The 17635-nt window shown below is 55.3% G+C and overlaps 1 protein-coding gene across 1 annotated transcript; it reads right to left on the bottom strand.

The window, feature by feature from the left end:
- Window positions 1-4227: 4227 nt before the first annotated feature.
- MAP1LC3A (microtubule associated protein 1 light chain 3 alpha) lies at window positions 4228-13532 on the bottom strand. Its single transcript, XM_014958379.1, has 3 exons — window positions 13184-13532; window positions 6011-6117; window positions 4228-5491 (listed from the first exon to the last, which is right to left on the bottom strand). The coding sequence occupies exons 1-3, from the start codon at window positions 13487-13489 to the stop codon at window positions 5329-5331; spliced, it is 576 nt and encodes a 191-aa protein (XP_014813865.1). The 5' UTR covers window positions 13490-13532; the 3' UTR covers window positions 4228-5328.
- Between the last annotated feature and the right edge of the window lie 4103 nt (window positions 13533-17635).

Here is a 17635-nt window from a genome sequence, read left to right as displayed (position 1 = left end):
GAGAGGACCCATAGGACGGGGGTCTCAGCAACCCTAACTCTCTCACCATGTGGGCAGAGTCGTGGGGCAGTGGGAGCCCTGGGCATGTGCCCAGAGGGAGCTGGCTGGACCTGGGCAACTCCTGGGCCACCAGCACCCACAAACAATCACGAGCCAGCACCTGCAGCTGGAGGATCATCTTCTGCTGTCTCATCGTTTTGGAGTAGGTCAGGATCTGGCGGAGCAGAGAGGGCAGGGGTGAGCAGCCCTACTCCCTGCCTGGACGGGCCCAGGCAGAGACCGCGCAGACCTCCCGCGCAGACCCAGCCCTGTGCCTGCCTTGACACCCTGAAGCTCCTTATGCTGTGAAGCCACCCTTTGGGCTCGTTGCTGCTCCTTGGGCAGGGCTCGGCTCCCTTGGCTCCAGCCTGGAAAGGGGCAGAGGAGGCACCGGCTCAGGCTCGGGGCAGCACCCGGCTGCTCCCGGCGAGGAGCATCCGTGCGGCACCAGCCCGGGGAGACTTGGGCTCCCCTGGGGATGTGTCCCCTCGTGCAAGGATGCTCCATCCTAGCAGGGCATGAGCAGCCCAGGAGGGCTTCTGCCAGCCCCTGGCCTTGCAGGGCTGTGGGGAGAGGGCGAGCCAAGCTCCCGGCATCCCCCAAAAGACAGGGCTCCCACTGGCCCCCCTCAACCACCCACTTTTCCTAGTCAGGTGTACAGGCAAGAAGAGGTAGGCAGAGCAGAGCGTTAGTGGCCACCGGTCAGGGGTGGGATGCCGAGGGGCTGAGGATTTCCGGGGCCTTGGGTCTTTTGAGTCCAGAGAAGACTGAGGGGGGATCTGATCAATGCCCATAAAGCCTGAAGTGGGTCCCTGGCCTGGGCCCGCGTGAAGCCTCGTGTCACGCAGGGGCGTGAGCGCTTGTGCAGGCATCAGCGAGCCACAACCCGGTGTCTTGCTTTTCAGGAGAAGCTTCAGCAACGGCTGGCCAGGCTGAAGGAAGCCCACAAACCGCTGATATCCATCAGCACTTCTTGCCCGGCCGAGTGGCAGAAAAGTGCATTGGTCCAGTCCTGGCCAGCTGAGAGGACCCATAGGACGGGGGTCTCAGCAACCCTAACTCTCTCACCATGTGGGCAGAGTCGTGGGGCAGTGGGAGCCCTGGGCATGTGCCCAGAGGGAGCTGGCTGGACCTGGGCAACTCCTGGGCCACCAGCACCCACAAACAATCACGAGCCAGCACCTGCAGCTGGAGGATCATCTTCTGCTGTCTCATCGTTTTGGAGTAGGTCAGGATCTGGCGGAGCAGAGAGGGCAGGGGTGAGCAGCCCTACTCCCTGCCTGGACGGGCCCAGGCAGAGACCGCGCAGACCTCCCGCGCAGACCCAGCCCTGTGCCTGCCTTGACACCCTGAAGCTCCTTATGCTGTGAAGCCACCCTTTGGGCTCGTTGCTGCTCCTTGGGCAGGGCTCGGCTCCCTTGGCTCCAGCCTGGAAAGGGGCAGAGGAGGCACCGGCTCAGGCTCGGGGCAGCACCCGGCTGCTCCCGGCGAGGAGCATCCGTGCGGCACCAGCCCGGGGAGACTTGGGCTCCCCTGGGGATGTGTCCCCTCGTGCAAGGATGCTCCATCCTAGCAGGGCATGAGCAGCCCAGGAGGGCTTCTGCCAGCCCCTGGCCTTGCAGGGCTGTGGGGAGAGGGCGAGCCAAGCTCCCGGCATCCCCCAAAAGACAGGGCTCCCACTGGCCCCCCTCAACCACCCACTTTTCCTAGTAATACCGAGCTGGGAGGTGCTGGTGACTCTCTGGAGGGACCAGAGGGCTTGCAGAGGGAGATGGGTGGGTGGGAGCATTGGGCCATTCTCCATGATTCCCTGCCCTTGACCAAGACCAAATGGCGTCCTGTGCCCCTGGGCCCGAGTCTCAGTGTGGAGAGGAGCGGCTGGAGATGAGCCCTGCAGAAAGGGGTGTGGGGGTGCTGGTGTTGGACGGGGAGGTGGGGGAGGCAATGGACAGAGAGGCACCAGCAGCAGCACAGGCATGTGCTCCCCATCCATGACCACAGGAAGCCCAGAGGGTTTGTGCCTGGGCCCCGCGGGGCAGGGAGCAGGGCTGCTCACCCCTGCCCTCTGTGCTCGGGCAGATCCAGAAGACCTTGTCACCTGCCAGATGAGTGAAGGAGAAGAAGATGAGGAGCCTCCAGCTGCAGGCGCTGGCCGGTGACTGCTGGTTGGCGCTGGTGGCCCAGGAGGTGCCCAGGTCCAGATCCTTCTGGATCTGGTGCAGCAGAGAGTGCCACATCTACACACTTCTTAAATCCCTCCAGGGATGGTGACTCTACCACCTCCCTGGGCAGGCCGTTCCAGTGCCTGACCACCCTCTCTGGAAAGTAATCCTTCCCAATATCTAATCTAAACCTCCCCTGCCCCAACTTCAGACCATTTCCTCTGGTCGTGTCATTATTCCCTTGGGAGAAGAGGCCAACCCCCACCTCTCTACAGCCTCCTTTCAGGTAGCTGTAGAGGCAATGAGTCTCCCCTCAGCCTCCTCTTCTCCCAACTAAACATGCCCAGTTCCCTCAGTCTCTCCTCGTCTGACTTGTTCTCTAGATTCCCTCATATTGAGCAGGGCTGTCATGTGCCCCTGGGGCTACAGTGAGCAGCTCCAGTTGTTGCTGTTATTTGCAAGTCACGGGGGACTATGGGCAGAAGAGAGGAAAGGAGACCAGCAAAAACTGTCTGCAAAATAGTAGGAGGAGAGATCCAGAGGCCATGGAGATGCTGGGAGGGCTGGAGCCCCTCTGCTGGGAGGGGGGGCTGAGGGAGTTGGGGCTCTTCTCCAGGCTTCTCAGCCTGGAGAAGAGAAGGCTCCAGGGAGACCTTAGAGCCCCTTCCAGTCCCTCAGGGGGCTCCAGGAGAGATGGGGAGGGGAGCCATAGGACGAGGGGGAAGGGTTTTAACCTGAAAGAGGGGAGATTGAGATGAGATCTGGGGAAGAACTTCTTTGCTGTGAGGGTGGTGAGAGCCTGGCCCAGGTTGCCCAGAAAAGTTGTAAATACTATGAGGTTGGTGCTTAACAAGGAGCAACCCCATTGCTGCCCAGTGGGGCAACTGCTCTCCCCTACACTCTGCTGGGTGCTTACCTGCCTGCCTGTGCTCTGCTGGGTCTGTCCCTGTCACCAGCTCCTTCCCTGGGCAGGTCCCCTGCAGGCACAGGACATAAGAATATCAGCTGCAACTCCAGCAAACAGAACCTAAACCCTCTCTGCTGGGCAGCCCAGAGAAGAGCAAAGTGAGGGGCAGGGAAACCCACTGAAATGCTAGCAGCCATCAGGCCCTGCCTTTGGTCGGACAACAGCCTTGACTGAGTGCTCATGGGGATCTCCTGCACCCCTCAAAGCTTCCAAAATAGAATCATAGAATCATCTAGGTTGGAAGGGACCTTCAAGATCATCGAGTTCAACCATCAACCTAACTCTGATAGAAACCATCACTAAACCATGTCACGAAGCACTATGTCAATCCGGCTTTTGAACACCTTCAGGGATGGTGCCTCAACCCCTTCCCTGGGCAGCCCATTCCAATGACTGATAACCCTTTCCGTGTCAACATTTTTCCTAATATCCAACCTGAACCTCCCCTGGTGCAACTTGAGGCCGTTTCCTCTTGTCCCATCGCCTGTTCCTTGGGAGAAGAGACCGACCCCCTCTGGCTACACCCTCCTTTCAGGGAGTTGGAGAGAGCGAGAAGGTCTCCCCTCAGCCTCCTTTTCTCCAGGCTGAACACCCCCAGCTCCCTCAGCCTCTCCTCACAAGACTTGTGCTCCAGACCCCTCACCAGCTCCGTTGCCCTTCTCTGGACTCGCTCCAGCCCCTCAATGTCTTTTTTGTGGTGAGGGGCCCTCGAGGTGGGACCTGACCAGTGCCCAGTACAGAAGAAAGTCTCTGTTCCAGAGACTTTGCAAATGCCCTCCACCTCAATTTTTTCATTGCCAGATGAAGAAACATGGCCACAGGGCGAGAGATTTACCCAACACTGTGTCCTGGGTGGTGCAAGGAAACCTGTGTTTCCCACGTCACCATCCTGTGCTGTGTCCTTGGAACCCACCAGCTTCCACCTTGGCCTCGGCCCCCCAGCCCCAGGGGCTCAGGGGGGCACACAGTGAGACACCTGCAAACACAGGGAACACGCAGCACTCTTGCTTGACAGACACCGGGGTCATCAATGTAGACAAATGAGATGGGAACATAACATTCCTACAAGACACGACTTGAATTTATGTTTATTTTATATATATTTATATATATATACCTTTGTATAGATTAAACTGGCTGGGATTTTATCATATACCATTTTTTGGTATCATACACAAGAAACGGGAATGGGAACATAGCAAATATAAATCAGTACATTCCTTGAGCAAACTCTTTGCCACACTGAGACTGAAAAATTGCATGCAATGGGGAGACAGAGAGAAGGAAAATCAATTTTGTTTAAAAAAAAAAAGAAACAAAAGACGATCCAGGTACAACTGTCAACAGAGGAGCAGCACTATATATGGCAAACCTGTATAAATTAAAAGTAAATTCCACTCTGACATCTACTATGCTTTTAAAGTGCAACGAAGCCAGATTTATTGACCTACAGAATACAGGAAAGATTCCCCCCTCTCCCCATTCCCATCTACCCCTAAAAAAAAAACCAAAACCAACAAAAAAAAATCCAATAAAATAAATCTAAAGGATATACATTATCCACAGTCCTATAGAGACGCCTACATCTACTCAGTAGCACCAAGAATCTGATATGGGTGTAATTAAAATCAATTAAAACTGGGGAGCAACGGTCACATCCGTTCGCTGCTTTTGCAGAACCTCCTGCCCTTCCTTCGCGCGGGGGAGGAGAGGCGGCTCTCCCCGTGCCCAAAGCGGAGGCGACAGCGTCCTCTCCTCCCTCCACCACCGGCCCATCGCTCCTGGCAGGGGGTTACGGACACGCACACAGAGCACAGCGAGAGCAGCCGGGGAGGGGGCCACGGGGAAGGGACAGGACAGGGAGCCCAGGCCCCCCAGGTGGGCGCGTGGGCATCCGTCCATCTGTCCGTCCGTCCATCCCTGGGTGGGTGGGTGGGTGTGGAAGGGAGCGGGGCTGGTCTACAGGGAGGTGAAGGGTTGTGCCAGTCCAACACACGCCACGAGCCTCTTTGGTGACGGGGTGGTGGGAAGGGGAGGGAGGGAGAGAAAGGGAGGCAGCGCGGCCCCCCCTCTGGTGAGCCTCTGGTGGTGTTGTCTCCCAAGGCCGGGGGCCCGTGCGCCACAGTTCATCTGTCTCCACATGCCACCTCTCAGCAGGCCTCAGTAGCCAAAGGTCTCTTGAGAAGCGTAGACCATGTAGAGGAAGCCATCCTCGTCCTTCTCCTGCTCGTAGATCTCCGAGATGGGGGTGGACACGCTCACCATGCTGTGCTGGTTCACCAGCAGGAAGAAAGCCTGGGTGGGATTCAGCTGCAAGCGACGCCTGTGGGGACAAGGGCAGAAGGACCTGGGTCAACCCAGCTGGGGTGGGCACTGTGACAGCAAGGTCTACCTCCCCCAGCAATGCTGCTCGTACGCCCACACAGCGAGACCTGCTCTCACGGGCTGAGGACACGGTGTCCATGAGCCCAGCTGAGCTGCTCAGGGCTCCCAGGCCTCCTGAGGTGGGACTCCACAAAGCCCCTTTCACCCAGCACTGCTGGCAAGGGCAATGCAGAAGGGCCTCTTCCATCTGAGCTGAAGGATAAAAGGAGGAGGCTGGAGTCCCCCTCATCAGCTCATGGAGTGTCCCTGTGAGGGAGAGGTCACAGTCCTTCACCAGATGCTCAGAACCTGCCCCCCCTTGACACCCCACAGCATTCTGTGCCAAAACACAAGGGTGTTGTGGTTGTCACGTCCCCATCCCACCCTCAGCAGCTGCCTCTCCCTCCCCCTCACCCCACCTCAGGGCCTGTGGGTGAGGACAGGTTCACAGCATGCTGGCCAGGGCCACCCCACTCACCGGATTATTTTGACCAATTCACTCATGTTGACATGGTCTGGGACAAGGAACTTGGTCTTGTCCAGCACCGGCAGCTGTTTCTCCCCTTTATAGCGTTCGATGATCACCTGGGAAGGAAGTCAATGGTAGAGTCAGCCACAGGTTACAGTGCCCCTCTGTCAAACACAAACACAAGTGAAGACGTTGGGGTAAGGCCCCACTTTGTTTCTTTTCCTGTAAGGGTGAAGCAAACAAAACTGGGCAGACAGTGGTGCCCAGTGACAGGACAAGAGGAAATGGCACAAACTTGAATGTAGAAAGTTCCATCTAAACATGAGGAGGAACTTCTTTCCTGTGAGGGTGGCAGAGCCCTGGAACAGGCTGCCCAGAGGTGGTGGGGTCTCCTTCTCTGGAGACATTCAAACCTACCTGGACACGTTCCTGTGCAACCTGCTCTGGGTGACCCTGCTCTGGCAGGGGGTTGGACTGGATGATCTCCAGAGGTCCCCTCCAGCCCCCTAGCATTCTGTGACTCTGTGTGACATGGCAGTGACCATCAGGTTGGCTGCAGACAGGTCTTCAGCAAGGAGCCATCTGCCTGCCTGAGCCCGACAGTGGAGAGCATCCCAGACGAGACCTGAAGCACCAATGGCTCTGGCCAGCTGAGGACCAGTGGGCATTAGACGATTGATTTAACTGCCTCCCCTGAAAGGCAGGAGATCCAGAAGAGGAGCAAAGTGTATTTTAACATCGCTTTCAGACTGACCAAACCCACAGGGTTTGCTGGCCTGAGCTAAGGGCTGAGCTCACAGTGCACAGCAAGAGACATTTCCCTTCCCTTTTGTGCCACAACTCTGGGCTGCTGCCATCCAGTGTCACCCTGTCACCCCGCATGCTCAGGAAGAGCTGCAGATATTCCCAAATGAGCACTTTTTAGAAATCACTGCAAAGCCACCCCCAAGGCAGAATCCTTCAGAAAGGGGGAGCTTGGGTTTCGCCAGCCCCACTCCTCCCATTACCACTCAGACACGCTGACCCTCAAGAGGAGGATCAGAAACCCACGGCCACTCTTGTGGCCCTTGTGCCACCAGAACCATGCGGTGAGCTTCCAGGGCACGCCAGCACAGTGCCACCATGGGGACAGCCCAGCCTGTCCTCCCCTGCAGAAGGTCATGAGGAAAAGGAAAGAAGGCAAGCAGAAGGAAAGCTCTCACCACACCTACACAGGGATTTCTGTTCAGTTTTCCTGCTGTTATAATTAATTATTTCCTTCTGTCAAGGCGGGTACAGCTACAACTGAAGCTCTAAATCAGCTTGGAAATGTACTACTCGTATTCCAAGAAACAAGGTGGTGGCCAGATAAAATAAGTAATGATATTACTTATAAATCACAGAATCACAGAATTTTCTAGGTTGGAAGGGACCTTCAAGATCATCTTGTCCAACCATCAACCTAACTGACAAAAATAGACACCCGCACAACAAACAAGGAACATCATCACTAAACCAGACCTCCCAGCACTACATCAACCCGTCTTTTGAACACCTCCAGGGATGGTGCCTCAACCACCTCCCTGGGCAGCCCATTCCAATGCCTGAGAACCCTTTCAGTGAAAAAATTTTTCCTAATATTCAGCCTGAACCTCCCCTGGCGTAACTTGAGGCCATTTCCTCTTGTCCTGTCGCCTGTGACTTGAGAGAAGAGACCGACCCCCACCTCTCTACACCCTCCTTTCAGGGAGTTGGAGAGAGCAATAAGGTCTCCCCTCAGCCTCCTCTTCTCCAGGCTGAACACCCCCAGCTCCCTCAGCCTCTCCTCATCAGACTTATTCTCAGCTCCACATGTTCCCATTACAGCGATACTCTCACTCTCTCCAAGACCTCATTGTTTTCTTCATGGAAAGACAGCGGGACAATCATCAGCTCCTCCTCCTCCTCTCCCCCTTGACACTGAATATTATTTTTTCACTCCAAGGCAAGGAGTTCCCACAAATCTTTTTCCCAGGTCTTTCCCAAAAACGCAGGGGAGGCTGCAGCTGCCTGTGGGCAGGGGAGGGGCGGAGCGGCGTGCAGAGATCAGTCTCACCACAAGGTGGCTCTGTGGAGCCAGAAGGATCCGGCCAACCTCCAGGAAGGCGGCTTTGCCCGTTCCTCCCTCATTTGGTGCCGCACCAGCCTCTGCTCCTGCCTGGCTACACCACAGCCACATCGGACACTCTCTTTGGGACTCTGGGAATGTCCGATGAGCTCCCCAGACCGCAGGGCTTATCTCACGGCTCACCAGGATGGGCCAAGCCATGTTGCAGGCAGTTCCCGGATGAAAGAAGGCTGTGGGGCACCTCGGTGAGAGCCCTCTGAAGAGCCCGTCCTGGACAAAGCTCAAGCAAGGGGAACCCAGGAGCCTGAGAGCCGGACAAGCAGCACATGAAGGCTCCCACGAGTCCACCAATGTATTCTCACATTGGCTGTGTCTCCTCTTGACACTGAGCAAGAGTGGCAGAGAAAAAGACCAGGGAAAGCCAGGTATCGCTCCTTTGGCCCCTTTTGCAAGATGGGGACCTGATGAAAGAACCATTTCCTGCAACAGACTAAATCATAGAATGGTTAGAGTTGGAAGGGACCTTAAAGACCAGTTCCAACCCCTTTCCCTGGGCAGGGACACCTCCCACCAGACCAGGTTGCTCCAAGCCCCCTCCAACCTGGCCTTGAACCCCTCCAGGGATGGGGCAGCCACAGCTTCTTGGGGCAACCTGGGCCAGGCTCTCACCACCCTCACAGCAAAGACTTTCTTCCCCACATCTCATCTAAATCATGCCTCAGGATGCCCCTTACCAACCTGCTGATGTCCCGTCCTGCCTCCAGGAGGAGGGCAGGGAAGGACAAAGACAAGCAGAACCGTCCTACTGCATTTAATTTGAGTCCTATTCAGAGAGAGGGGTATTTTGGCTACAGGGAGATGAACAGTCTCAAGAGGCTGGATGCTCACCCCAGCAACATACTGGGATGCTGCTCTGGCCACTGGGAAACACAGGGGGACCTCAAGTTTCTCACAGTAGTTTGCACAAAATACGCAGCTACCGTTGGTGCATATACCTTTACATGCACCTGGGCTACGCCTCATTTCTCACTTACATGGACCAGGACCAGAGGCAGATGTCTCCAGTTACCAGCCGGTCCCACCACACAAAGAAAAGCCTCTTAATTAATGCAAGAATGGGCCGAGAAGGATGTCCTGGCTGTTAAAGCAGCAGCTGCCTAGTGCCCCGAGCAGACAGAGGGGCTGTCACGTAGAAGAGCTCCCGGAGTTTGTGTTTCCAGAAGAGGAGCTGCTATTTGGGTACCCCAGCCATGGGAACAGGTGGCCCATGGACAAAACGTTCTTGTCTCGCATGATCAAATGCTAGTATTACACCCCTGTGGCCACAGGGCTTGTGCACAAAGCCACCTCCGCTCCTCTATCCTCTTCCAAGCTGCTGCCTCAGGATTGGGGGCTGTTCCTCAGCGTGGGACACCTCCTCCTGCAGCAGGAACCCACCACAGGTCTCTCTGCAGCAATAACACGAACTGGGCACGGGTGGAAAGGCTCAGGGCAGAGCCCGGGGTGCCAGCCCCACCACAGAGGGGGCTCAGGCAGCATCTATAGACTCAACCCTCCATCTGGGACCAGCCTGAAGAGGCGGAAAGGGATTTTGGTAGGGAATGGGGCTGCACCTGGGCAGCCCAACAAAGGCACTGCTCTGTGCCCCCCGGTCCAACCAGCAGCAAGGCTGAGGATATATTCCCCGGAGGCACACACACAAATGCATATATGTAACACGTACACACATATAACATGGCCAGGCACAGAGATGACCAGAAAGCAGAGCACTCCCTCGAACGCAGACAGCACCAACAGCCTCATCCTGTCCCCCTCCAGCTGAGCAGGGGGGAGGTCTTCTACTGGGAATATATTCAGTAACCCCCCCCCTTATCCAAAAGGTGCTCTGATGTTGATCCAGCTTGAGCTGTGTCAGCCCTGGACACTGGGTCTGCAGCCCCCCAGCACAGCCCTCGCAGGAGCCCAGAGAAGGTTGTCCCTTCCTCCAAGTCCATCATTTGGGTTTCCATCCACCATTGTGCCAGGACAGGGCATCATTTGGGCTCCCTCACTGGCCGTTGCCTCTCTGTACTCCTCCCTGGGTGTGCAGGTGAGCTTTATATCACCTATTATATTATTATCACCTTATTATAATCTAACAGAGGCCTCTGTGCACCCCAAACGCAGCCTCAGCCCTCCCGACCAGCTGGGGAGGTGGCTCCCCACATCCCACCTCCGCAGCGGCACAGCCCGTGTCTCCCCAGCCTGGCTGGATTTAGCATTACGCTGCTTTGGGAAAGGGTTTTCTCCATTCACCGCCCAGCACAAGCTGCTTCATGGTGATTTTAGACTCTCCAGGGCTCACTGGAGCTGCCTTATAGCAGCTGCTCCTCAACAGGCTCAGAAGGGCTCCAGGAAGAGAGTCCTGGGGCCAACAGCAGGCGAGGGCAGGTATAAGCTCAGTCTATCCTCTTACAGGGCAGAAGATGATTTCTAAAGCATCTACTGAGGCTGTGGAAGGAGGTTCCAGCAAAAAGGCAGGAGGCTCTCTGCTGGCTCTGCCCTCCTGAGGAAGAGCCACCCCATAGGTGTCTGCAAGAGCTGGAGGCTCCTTCCCAGCAGAGCTAAACCTGAGGAGCACCTCGCTGCCACCACAACATGTCCTTCTCAGCAAGAGCTGTGTGTTCCTCTGCTCAGCACTTTTTTTACCGTGGAAGTTCAGCCAGCTTCAGGGAATGCAGAGCCAGCAAAGGAGCCCCTGGCAGGAGATGGAGAGGGAAACGCTAGGAAGCCCCTATTTCCTGCCCATCTCCTTGTTCCTCGTGCTTGTGAGGCATTGGGATGCGATTTCTCTTCAGACACAAGCAGAGAACTCTCTGTCACAGGCAGAGGCCAGGTTATCTACTGCTTTGTCTCTGGTGGGCGCCGACAGACACACCACCAGCTCTGTCCCCCCAGAGGTAGGTGGCACAGCCCCCTCCCCAGCCTCCTCTGGAAGTACCCTGATGGAAACAGGAGAGAAAAGCCTTTCCCTGGGCACCAGGCCAGGCTACGCACTGCAAATCCTCCTGGCCCTCTGTCAAAGCAAAAGGGGACTGGCCCGAGGGCTCTGGGTGGAAACTGGAGATGCAGGAAGAGGGCAGCAGCTGCAGCACAGCTCGCTGTCACCTCCGCCCATGACAGCGGCGTGACCTGGGCCACCTTCTCCCTAACTGTCCCCGGGCAGTGGGCTCGAGCCCCTTTGGTGCCTCTCCAAGGAGGTCACTCGGCAAACACGAGCCTCTCCTGCCTCTCACCCAAGCACAAGCCCTTCTGACAGCGGGTCTGCCCGCACTGCTCAGACCCACGGCCACCCCCCCATGGCTGGGGGTCCGCAGCGTGGGGCTCTGCTCACAGCCCGAGCACCCAAAGTACCGACAGGGACCTGCAGGAACTTCACTACGTAAAGGAGAAGAGACAGCACCAGCCTCGGTGCCAGGGTCTGATGGGACCAGGCCCCACAGCCTTCAACACCCTCCTCTCCTCCTGATTCTTTTTACTGCTCCAGCAAAACCTGCAGCTCAATGTGTCCTCCCCTGCCGTGTCAGCCGGCCCAGCCAAGCAGCTGAGCTTTTAGCTGAGCTCCTCATCCTCTCACAATGCAGGCCCTTGGGATGCCATCAAGGACAATAATGCCCCCAGCAAAGCGGTCACTGGAGCAGGGGAGAGGTCTCTGCTGTGGCCAAGCCTTCCCAGACAACCACACCAGCAGCCAGGTCCTGAGGACGAAGAAGCCTTCTCCTGGGGCACGTGGTGTTGCTCTAGGTGGACCTGCTCTGGCAGGGGAGTCAGACTAGGTGATCTCCAGAGGTCCCTTCCAACCCCATGTGATTCTGTGACCCAAACACAAAGAGCACGCCAGCCATGGATGCTCTCCCACCATGTTTCAGTAATGCCAGTTAAAGTGTCCAGAGCTCCGTCTCCTTCTGCTCATTTCCCACATTTGTGTACAGGCCCTTGATATATGCATGTATGTAAATTTTATCTACAGGTTATTTCTAGCCTGTCCTTATTGCTAGAGCCTTAAGGCACCATAATTAGCTCTGCCACAACTCTAGAGAAACACAGAACCAGCCTGATGCCATGAAAACCACGTTAAAAGCAGCAGTCAATAAATGTGCAGATACTGGTGTCCAGTGAATTTGACCCCACCTGGAGTACTGTGTCCAGTTTTGGAGTCCTCAACACAGGAAGGACATGGACCTGTTGGAACGGGTCCAATGGAGGGCCACAAAGATGATCTGAGGGCTGGGGCACCTCTCCTGTGAAGACAGGCTGAGAGAGCTGGGGTTGGTCAGCCTGGAGAAGGCTCCAGGGAGACATCAAAGCAGCCTTCCAGTATCTGAAGGGAGCTACAGGAGAGCTGGAGAGGGACTCTGTCAGGAAGTGCAGTGATAGGACGAGAAGGAATGGTTTTAAATTGAAAGAGGGGAGATTTAGGTTAGATACTAGAAACAAATTCTTTGCTGTGAGGGTGGTGAGAGCCTGGCCCAGGTTGCCCAGAGAAGCTGGGGCTGCTCCATCCCTGGAGGGGTTCAAAGCCAGGCTGGATGGGGCTTGGAGCAACCTGGTCTCGTTGGAGGTGTCCCAGCCCAGGGAAGGGGGTTGGAACTGGTCTTTAAGGTCCCTTCCAACTCTAACCATTCTATGATTCTACCCTAACAGAGCCTCTCTGCTTTCAGCACAGATCATCTCGCACATCCTTCTCTGGGCAGGGGCAGAGAAATCCTTACCAGGTTATCCAGGAGAAGTCAGGTACCTACCACACCACCACCAACAGGCCGTTTCAGAGTCTTCTGCTGCGCTGGCTTGGAAGTTGATCTGAGATCAAATCAGTGCCCTGCTTCTAGGGCGACCATGAAGTTTAAGAGAAAGACTGTGCTTTGCGCTGCTGAGAATGGGGTCTGCTATTGAGCTGCTACACGCACAAGGCACTGGAGGCTTGTGGAGAGCATCCTGTGTTGATTCTGGGGAGCAGAGTGTTGTAGCCCCCATGGCCAGCTGGTGGAGGCTGCCCAGAGGCACGGAGGGTTCCTGAGAGCAAAGGCTAATGCAGAATAGCCAGAGGGGTAACTTACCGGGATTTTGTTTGGATGCTGCTCTCGGATCTGCTGTACTTCTTTACAACGATCCGCTGGAAAGAAAGAAGGAAAAACAACAAAGTTAGAAACATCTGGCCATGCAAGTACAGGCAAAACCAGGGTAAGCGCCCTGCAAGCTACAACTGCCAAAAGAAATGCAAATTCTGGCCTTCTCTGAGCATTTTGCAGCAGTAAGATGCTCAGCCAGATGCCAGCTTCACCCATCAACCCTTCCTGGCTCCCAGCCGCCCCAGTCATTCCCCAAGGCTGGGATTTTACCTGCCTGGTAAAACTGGGCAACATACATGGAAACCAGAGGTGAGACCGGTAGGATTACAAAACTCCATTCCTAAATCTACCTTAAGCCCCCGCAGCTCGCAACCAGGCAGCTTTTGCAACAGTAAGATGCTCAGCCAGGTGCCAGCTTCACCCATCAACCCTTCCTGGCTCCCAGCCGCCCCAGTCATTCCCCAAGGCTGGGATTTTACCTGCCTGGTAAAACTGGGCAACATACATGGAAACCAGAGGTGAGACCGGTAGGATTACAAAACTCCATTCTTAAATCTACCTTAAGCCCCCGCAGCTCACGACCAGGCAGTGACACAGCTTTAGGGTCTCAGCTCTGGAATTTGGGGCTTTTTGTGTCTCCTGGCTGCTTCCCCAGAGGAGACAGTTCTCCACCTGGAGCTGGGTTTTAGCCATGTCTTTACTCCTGTTGCGCAGTCTGGCGCGGTGCCTCCATCCAAGGGACAGGCCTTGCCAAGGAGGACTCCTTCCATCATACATCTACTCAGTAGCTACAACAGCTCTTGGCCCGACAGAACGTTATTTCTAGACCTGTCGTGGAAACAGCAAGAAAAGCTTAAGCAAGGGAATGACCCATGTACTAAAAGGTTTTCTGCAGTTCTCACACTTTCTAACCCATTTTCCTCCAGAGTTCATGTTTATTGACACACACAACAGGCAGCACATAAAAGCTTGTATGCTCTTGGAGCTTGCAGGAGACTTTCAGTGCCCCCTCACTGCTTTACCAGGGGGCTCTCCACTTTGCACAGCTCAAAGCGGCAGAAAGGAGGGGAAGAAGCCATCCCAGGGCCGGGTACAGCTCCGTGTGTGCTCCCCCGGGGACGCTACAGACCTACAGCTCCTCCTCGTGTTACCATTACCCTGGGAAGAGCTTCACGGCCTGCAACGGCCTGTCTGAAGCGCTCAGGGGAAGCAGTTTCATGGGTCACAGAAGGTAAAGCTGGTGGGTGAAGGCCAAGGACTAAGGTCTGCCTAGAAACACAAGATGTGGGTCCCGCATCGTCCCAGTCCCACGTGCTGTCACCAGCACAGCACCCACCTCAAGCCCAACTCCCCTGACCTGCTTCATGCAGCCCCAGCTCCTCACGACCCACCAGGATCATATAGGGCATGATAAGCACATGTGTTTGAGTGTGTTTTCTCCCCACAAATGTTAAGCATTTCTCCTCTAACCATTTAATAAAACCTTATTGCTTACATTGGCTACATACCACTTTGGGAAGCGAGTGAAGGTTCTCTGGAGGCCACAAGACTACAAAATCACCACATCACAGAAGCTTTTGGGCACCATTTCTGTCACCTCTGAGAGGAAAACATCCCTCTGCAATGAATTGCTAGAGCTTTCTTATGCAGGACTCCAGACAGAGCAAGATTATTTGGATTTAATAAAAAATATGGGTATATTTGCTTTGGGGCTTATGACTGAAGCTGTAGTTCCTCATGTTTCATTTTCACCCTGTCCAGGGCACCCAGAGTTATCCTTGTGATACGGACAGTTTTCCCCCGAGGTCCCAATCAGCCAGGAATTATGCAGAAATCAGCATCGCACGTGATGCTGGGACAGCAGTGCCTCTTCAGGAGCCCTGAAGGACATAGGGACAAGAAGGACCCAAGGCACAGCACCCAACGCAAGCATCAGCCAGAAGGACATGTCCCCACCTCTTCTGCAGAGCTCCGCTCCCACGTGTTCCTGGGGTACAACCTTCAGCAGGACAGAGCATCTGAAAGGCTGGAGAGCCAGAGCAGGAGGGAACAACACCAGCACAAGGGCTTCAGGCAGCTTGACTGCAGCCAGCTCAGAGGTGCTGGGTACTAATAGAGCCCACAGAAGCTGTGTGTCCTCATGGCTGGCCAGGTTTTCTGGCTTCAGCATCCACCCTGTCCTGCAGCTCTCTCCAGGCTATCAGATGGCTGCGTGGATGAACTTCCTGGACATCACGTGTTTCCCTGCAGGGTCACAGAGCTGTTTGCACAGGAAGCCCCAGCAACGCAGGGAATCATCAGAACGGTCTGAGAAGCAACTCGCCAAAGGCAAATTCGCAGCCTTTGCATGTTATCTTGGCTAGTAGCCTAGGTGATCTCAGAGCACCCAACACTAGGCTGCACGTGGGGAAGTGCAGCCACACACCTGATACCCCTTCTTGCTCCCTGGGAGCATAGAATCACAGAATCATAGAGTGCTATGGGGCTGGAAGGGACCTCTGGAGATCACCCAGTCCAACCCCCTGCCAGAGCAGGGCCACCCAGAGCAGGTTGCACAGGAACGTGTCCAGGTGGGTTTTGAATGTCTCCAGAGAAGGAGACTCCACCACCTCCCTGGGCAGCCTCTGCCAGGGCTCTGCCACCCTCACAGGAAAGAAGTTCCTCCTCATGTTTAGATGGAACTTCTTATGCTCAAGTTTGTGCCTGTTCCCTCTTGTCCTGTCCCTGGGCACCACTGAAAAAAGACTGGCCCCATCCTCCTGACACCCACCCTTTAAGTGTCTGTAGTCATTGGTCAGATCCCCCCTCAGTCTTCTCTTCTCCAGACTAAAAAGACCCAAGTCCCTCAGCCTTTCGTCATGAGAGAGCTGCTCAAGGCCCCTCATCATCTTTCTAGCCCCCTGCTGTTCCCTCTCCAGCAGTTCCCTGTCCTTCTTGAACTGGGGAGCCCAGAACTGGACCCAGTGCTCTAGATGGGGCCTCACCAGGGCAGAGTAGAGGGGGAGGGTGACCTCCTTCTACCTGCTGGCCACGCTCTTCCTGTGTGCATCTTCCAGGATGCCCTTGGCCTTCTTGGCCACAGGGGAACCCATTCTGTATGGACATTTTGCCCCCTCCTCTTTGCAGGGAGAAGCAAACCACCACACCTGGCTCCATCAGCTGGGGGGCTCCGAGCAGGAGGGGATGGAGGGGCTACAGGCGGCTGCTGTGGTGAGGGAGCTGAGCAGAGATGCATGAACCACAGACAGAGGGATGGACACCATCTCCCCTCCCAGCTGTGGGCACCGCACATCTGCCAGGGGACACGCCGGGCTTCTCCCCACTGCCAGGATGTGAGAGCTCCAGATGGCAGCAAGATAAAAAACCACACACTTTTTATTGGTTATTCCTAGCAAAATCTCACTGCGAGGGCCTATTGAAAGAGCGGGGTATTTTTATAGTATTGCATATGCCAGGAAAATCGCCTATTTCTCCTCCAAATGCTGTTTCCACTGTTAAGTACCAACAGCAAAGCCTGCAAATTGCCCAAAACACCAGAATCTCAGCTGTTTTCTTGACAGAGGTCCTTCCCAAGCTGTTCTCCCAAAGATGTCACAAAGTATCCCGTGGCGATGCAAGGATGAGATCATTACGACAGTTATGGAGAACGGCAGAAAATTTCAAACCGGACTTTCCGAGCATTAACCTGTTTTATCAGCGGTGCCCGGGAACCCTGGCTACGGGAGACAGGTCTCTGCTGTGCAGACACGGGAGGGAAGGACGGCCCTGGATGCAAAAGAGCTCAACCAGACAAAAGATACAGATGGTGGAACAGAAGGAAAACACTTGGGAAGTTCTCCAACAGCGCAGTTGCGTAAGGGACAGCATTTTTCAGGAGACACTAGACAAACACTGGCCAGGCGCCGGAGCTGCCCTGGGGCAGCGGATGGACTCTACGACCAGCCCTGCTGCCTGTCCCCAACAGGAATGCTGCTCAGAAAACACCATCAAGAAAAAAATGCCACCTGAAATGTCATTAAGGTGCTACCGGGTCAACAGCTCCGGAGCTGAGCAAGAGCTGTGTGTGGATGGAAAAGCAGAGAGTAGAAATTCAGCCATGAGCTCCTGCCTCCCCACGGTCCCACTGCGCGGGGATCATGGAATCACAGAATCATGGAATTGCTGTAGTTGGAAGGGACCTTCTAAAGATCATCCAGTCCAACTCCCCTGCTAAAGCAGGGTTGCCCAGAGCACATCACTCAGGACTACATCAAGGTGGGTCTTGAAGATCTCCAGAGAAGGGGACTCCATGACCTTCCTGGGCAGCCTGTCCCAGGGCTCTGTCATCCTCAGCAGAAAGAAGTTTTTCCTCATATTTGAATGGAACTTCCCATGTTCCAGCTTGTGCCCGTTGCCCCCCGTCCAGTCACTGGGAACCACTGAAAAGAGTCCACTCCATCC

The sequence above is a fragment of the Calidris pugnax genome, unplaced genomic scaffold (assembly GCF_001431845.1).
Source record: "Calidris pugnax isolate Ruff unplaced genomic scaffold, ASM143184v1 scaffold395, whole genome shotgun sequence".
Lineage (NCBI taxonomy): Eukaryota > Metazoa > Chordata > Aves > Charadriiformes > Scolopacidae > Calidris > Calidris pugnax.
This window is presented reverse-complemented; position numbering and strand designations above follow the sequence as displayed.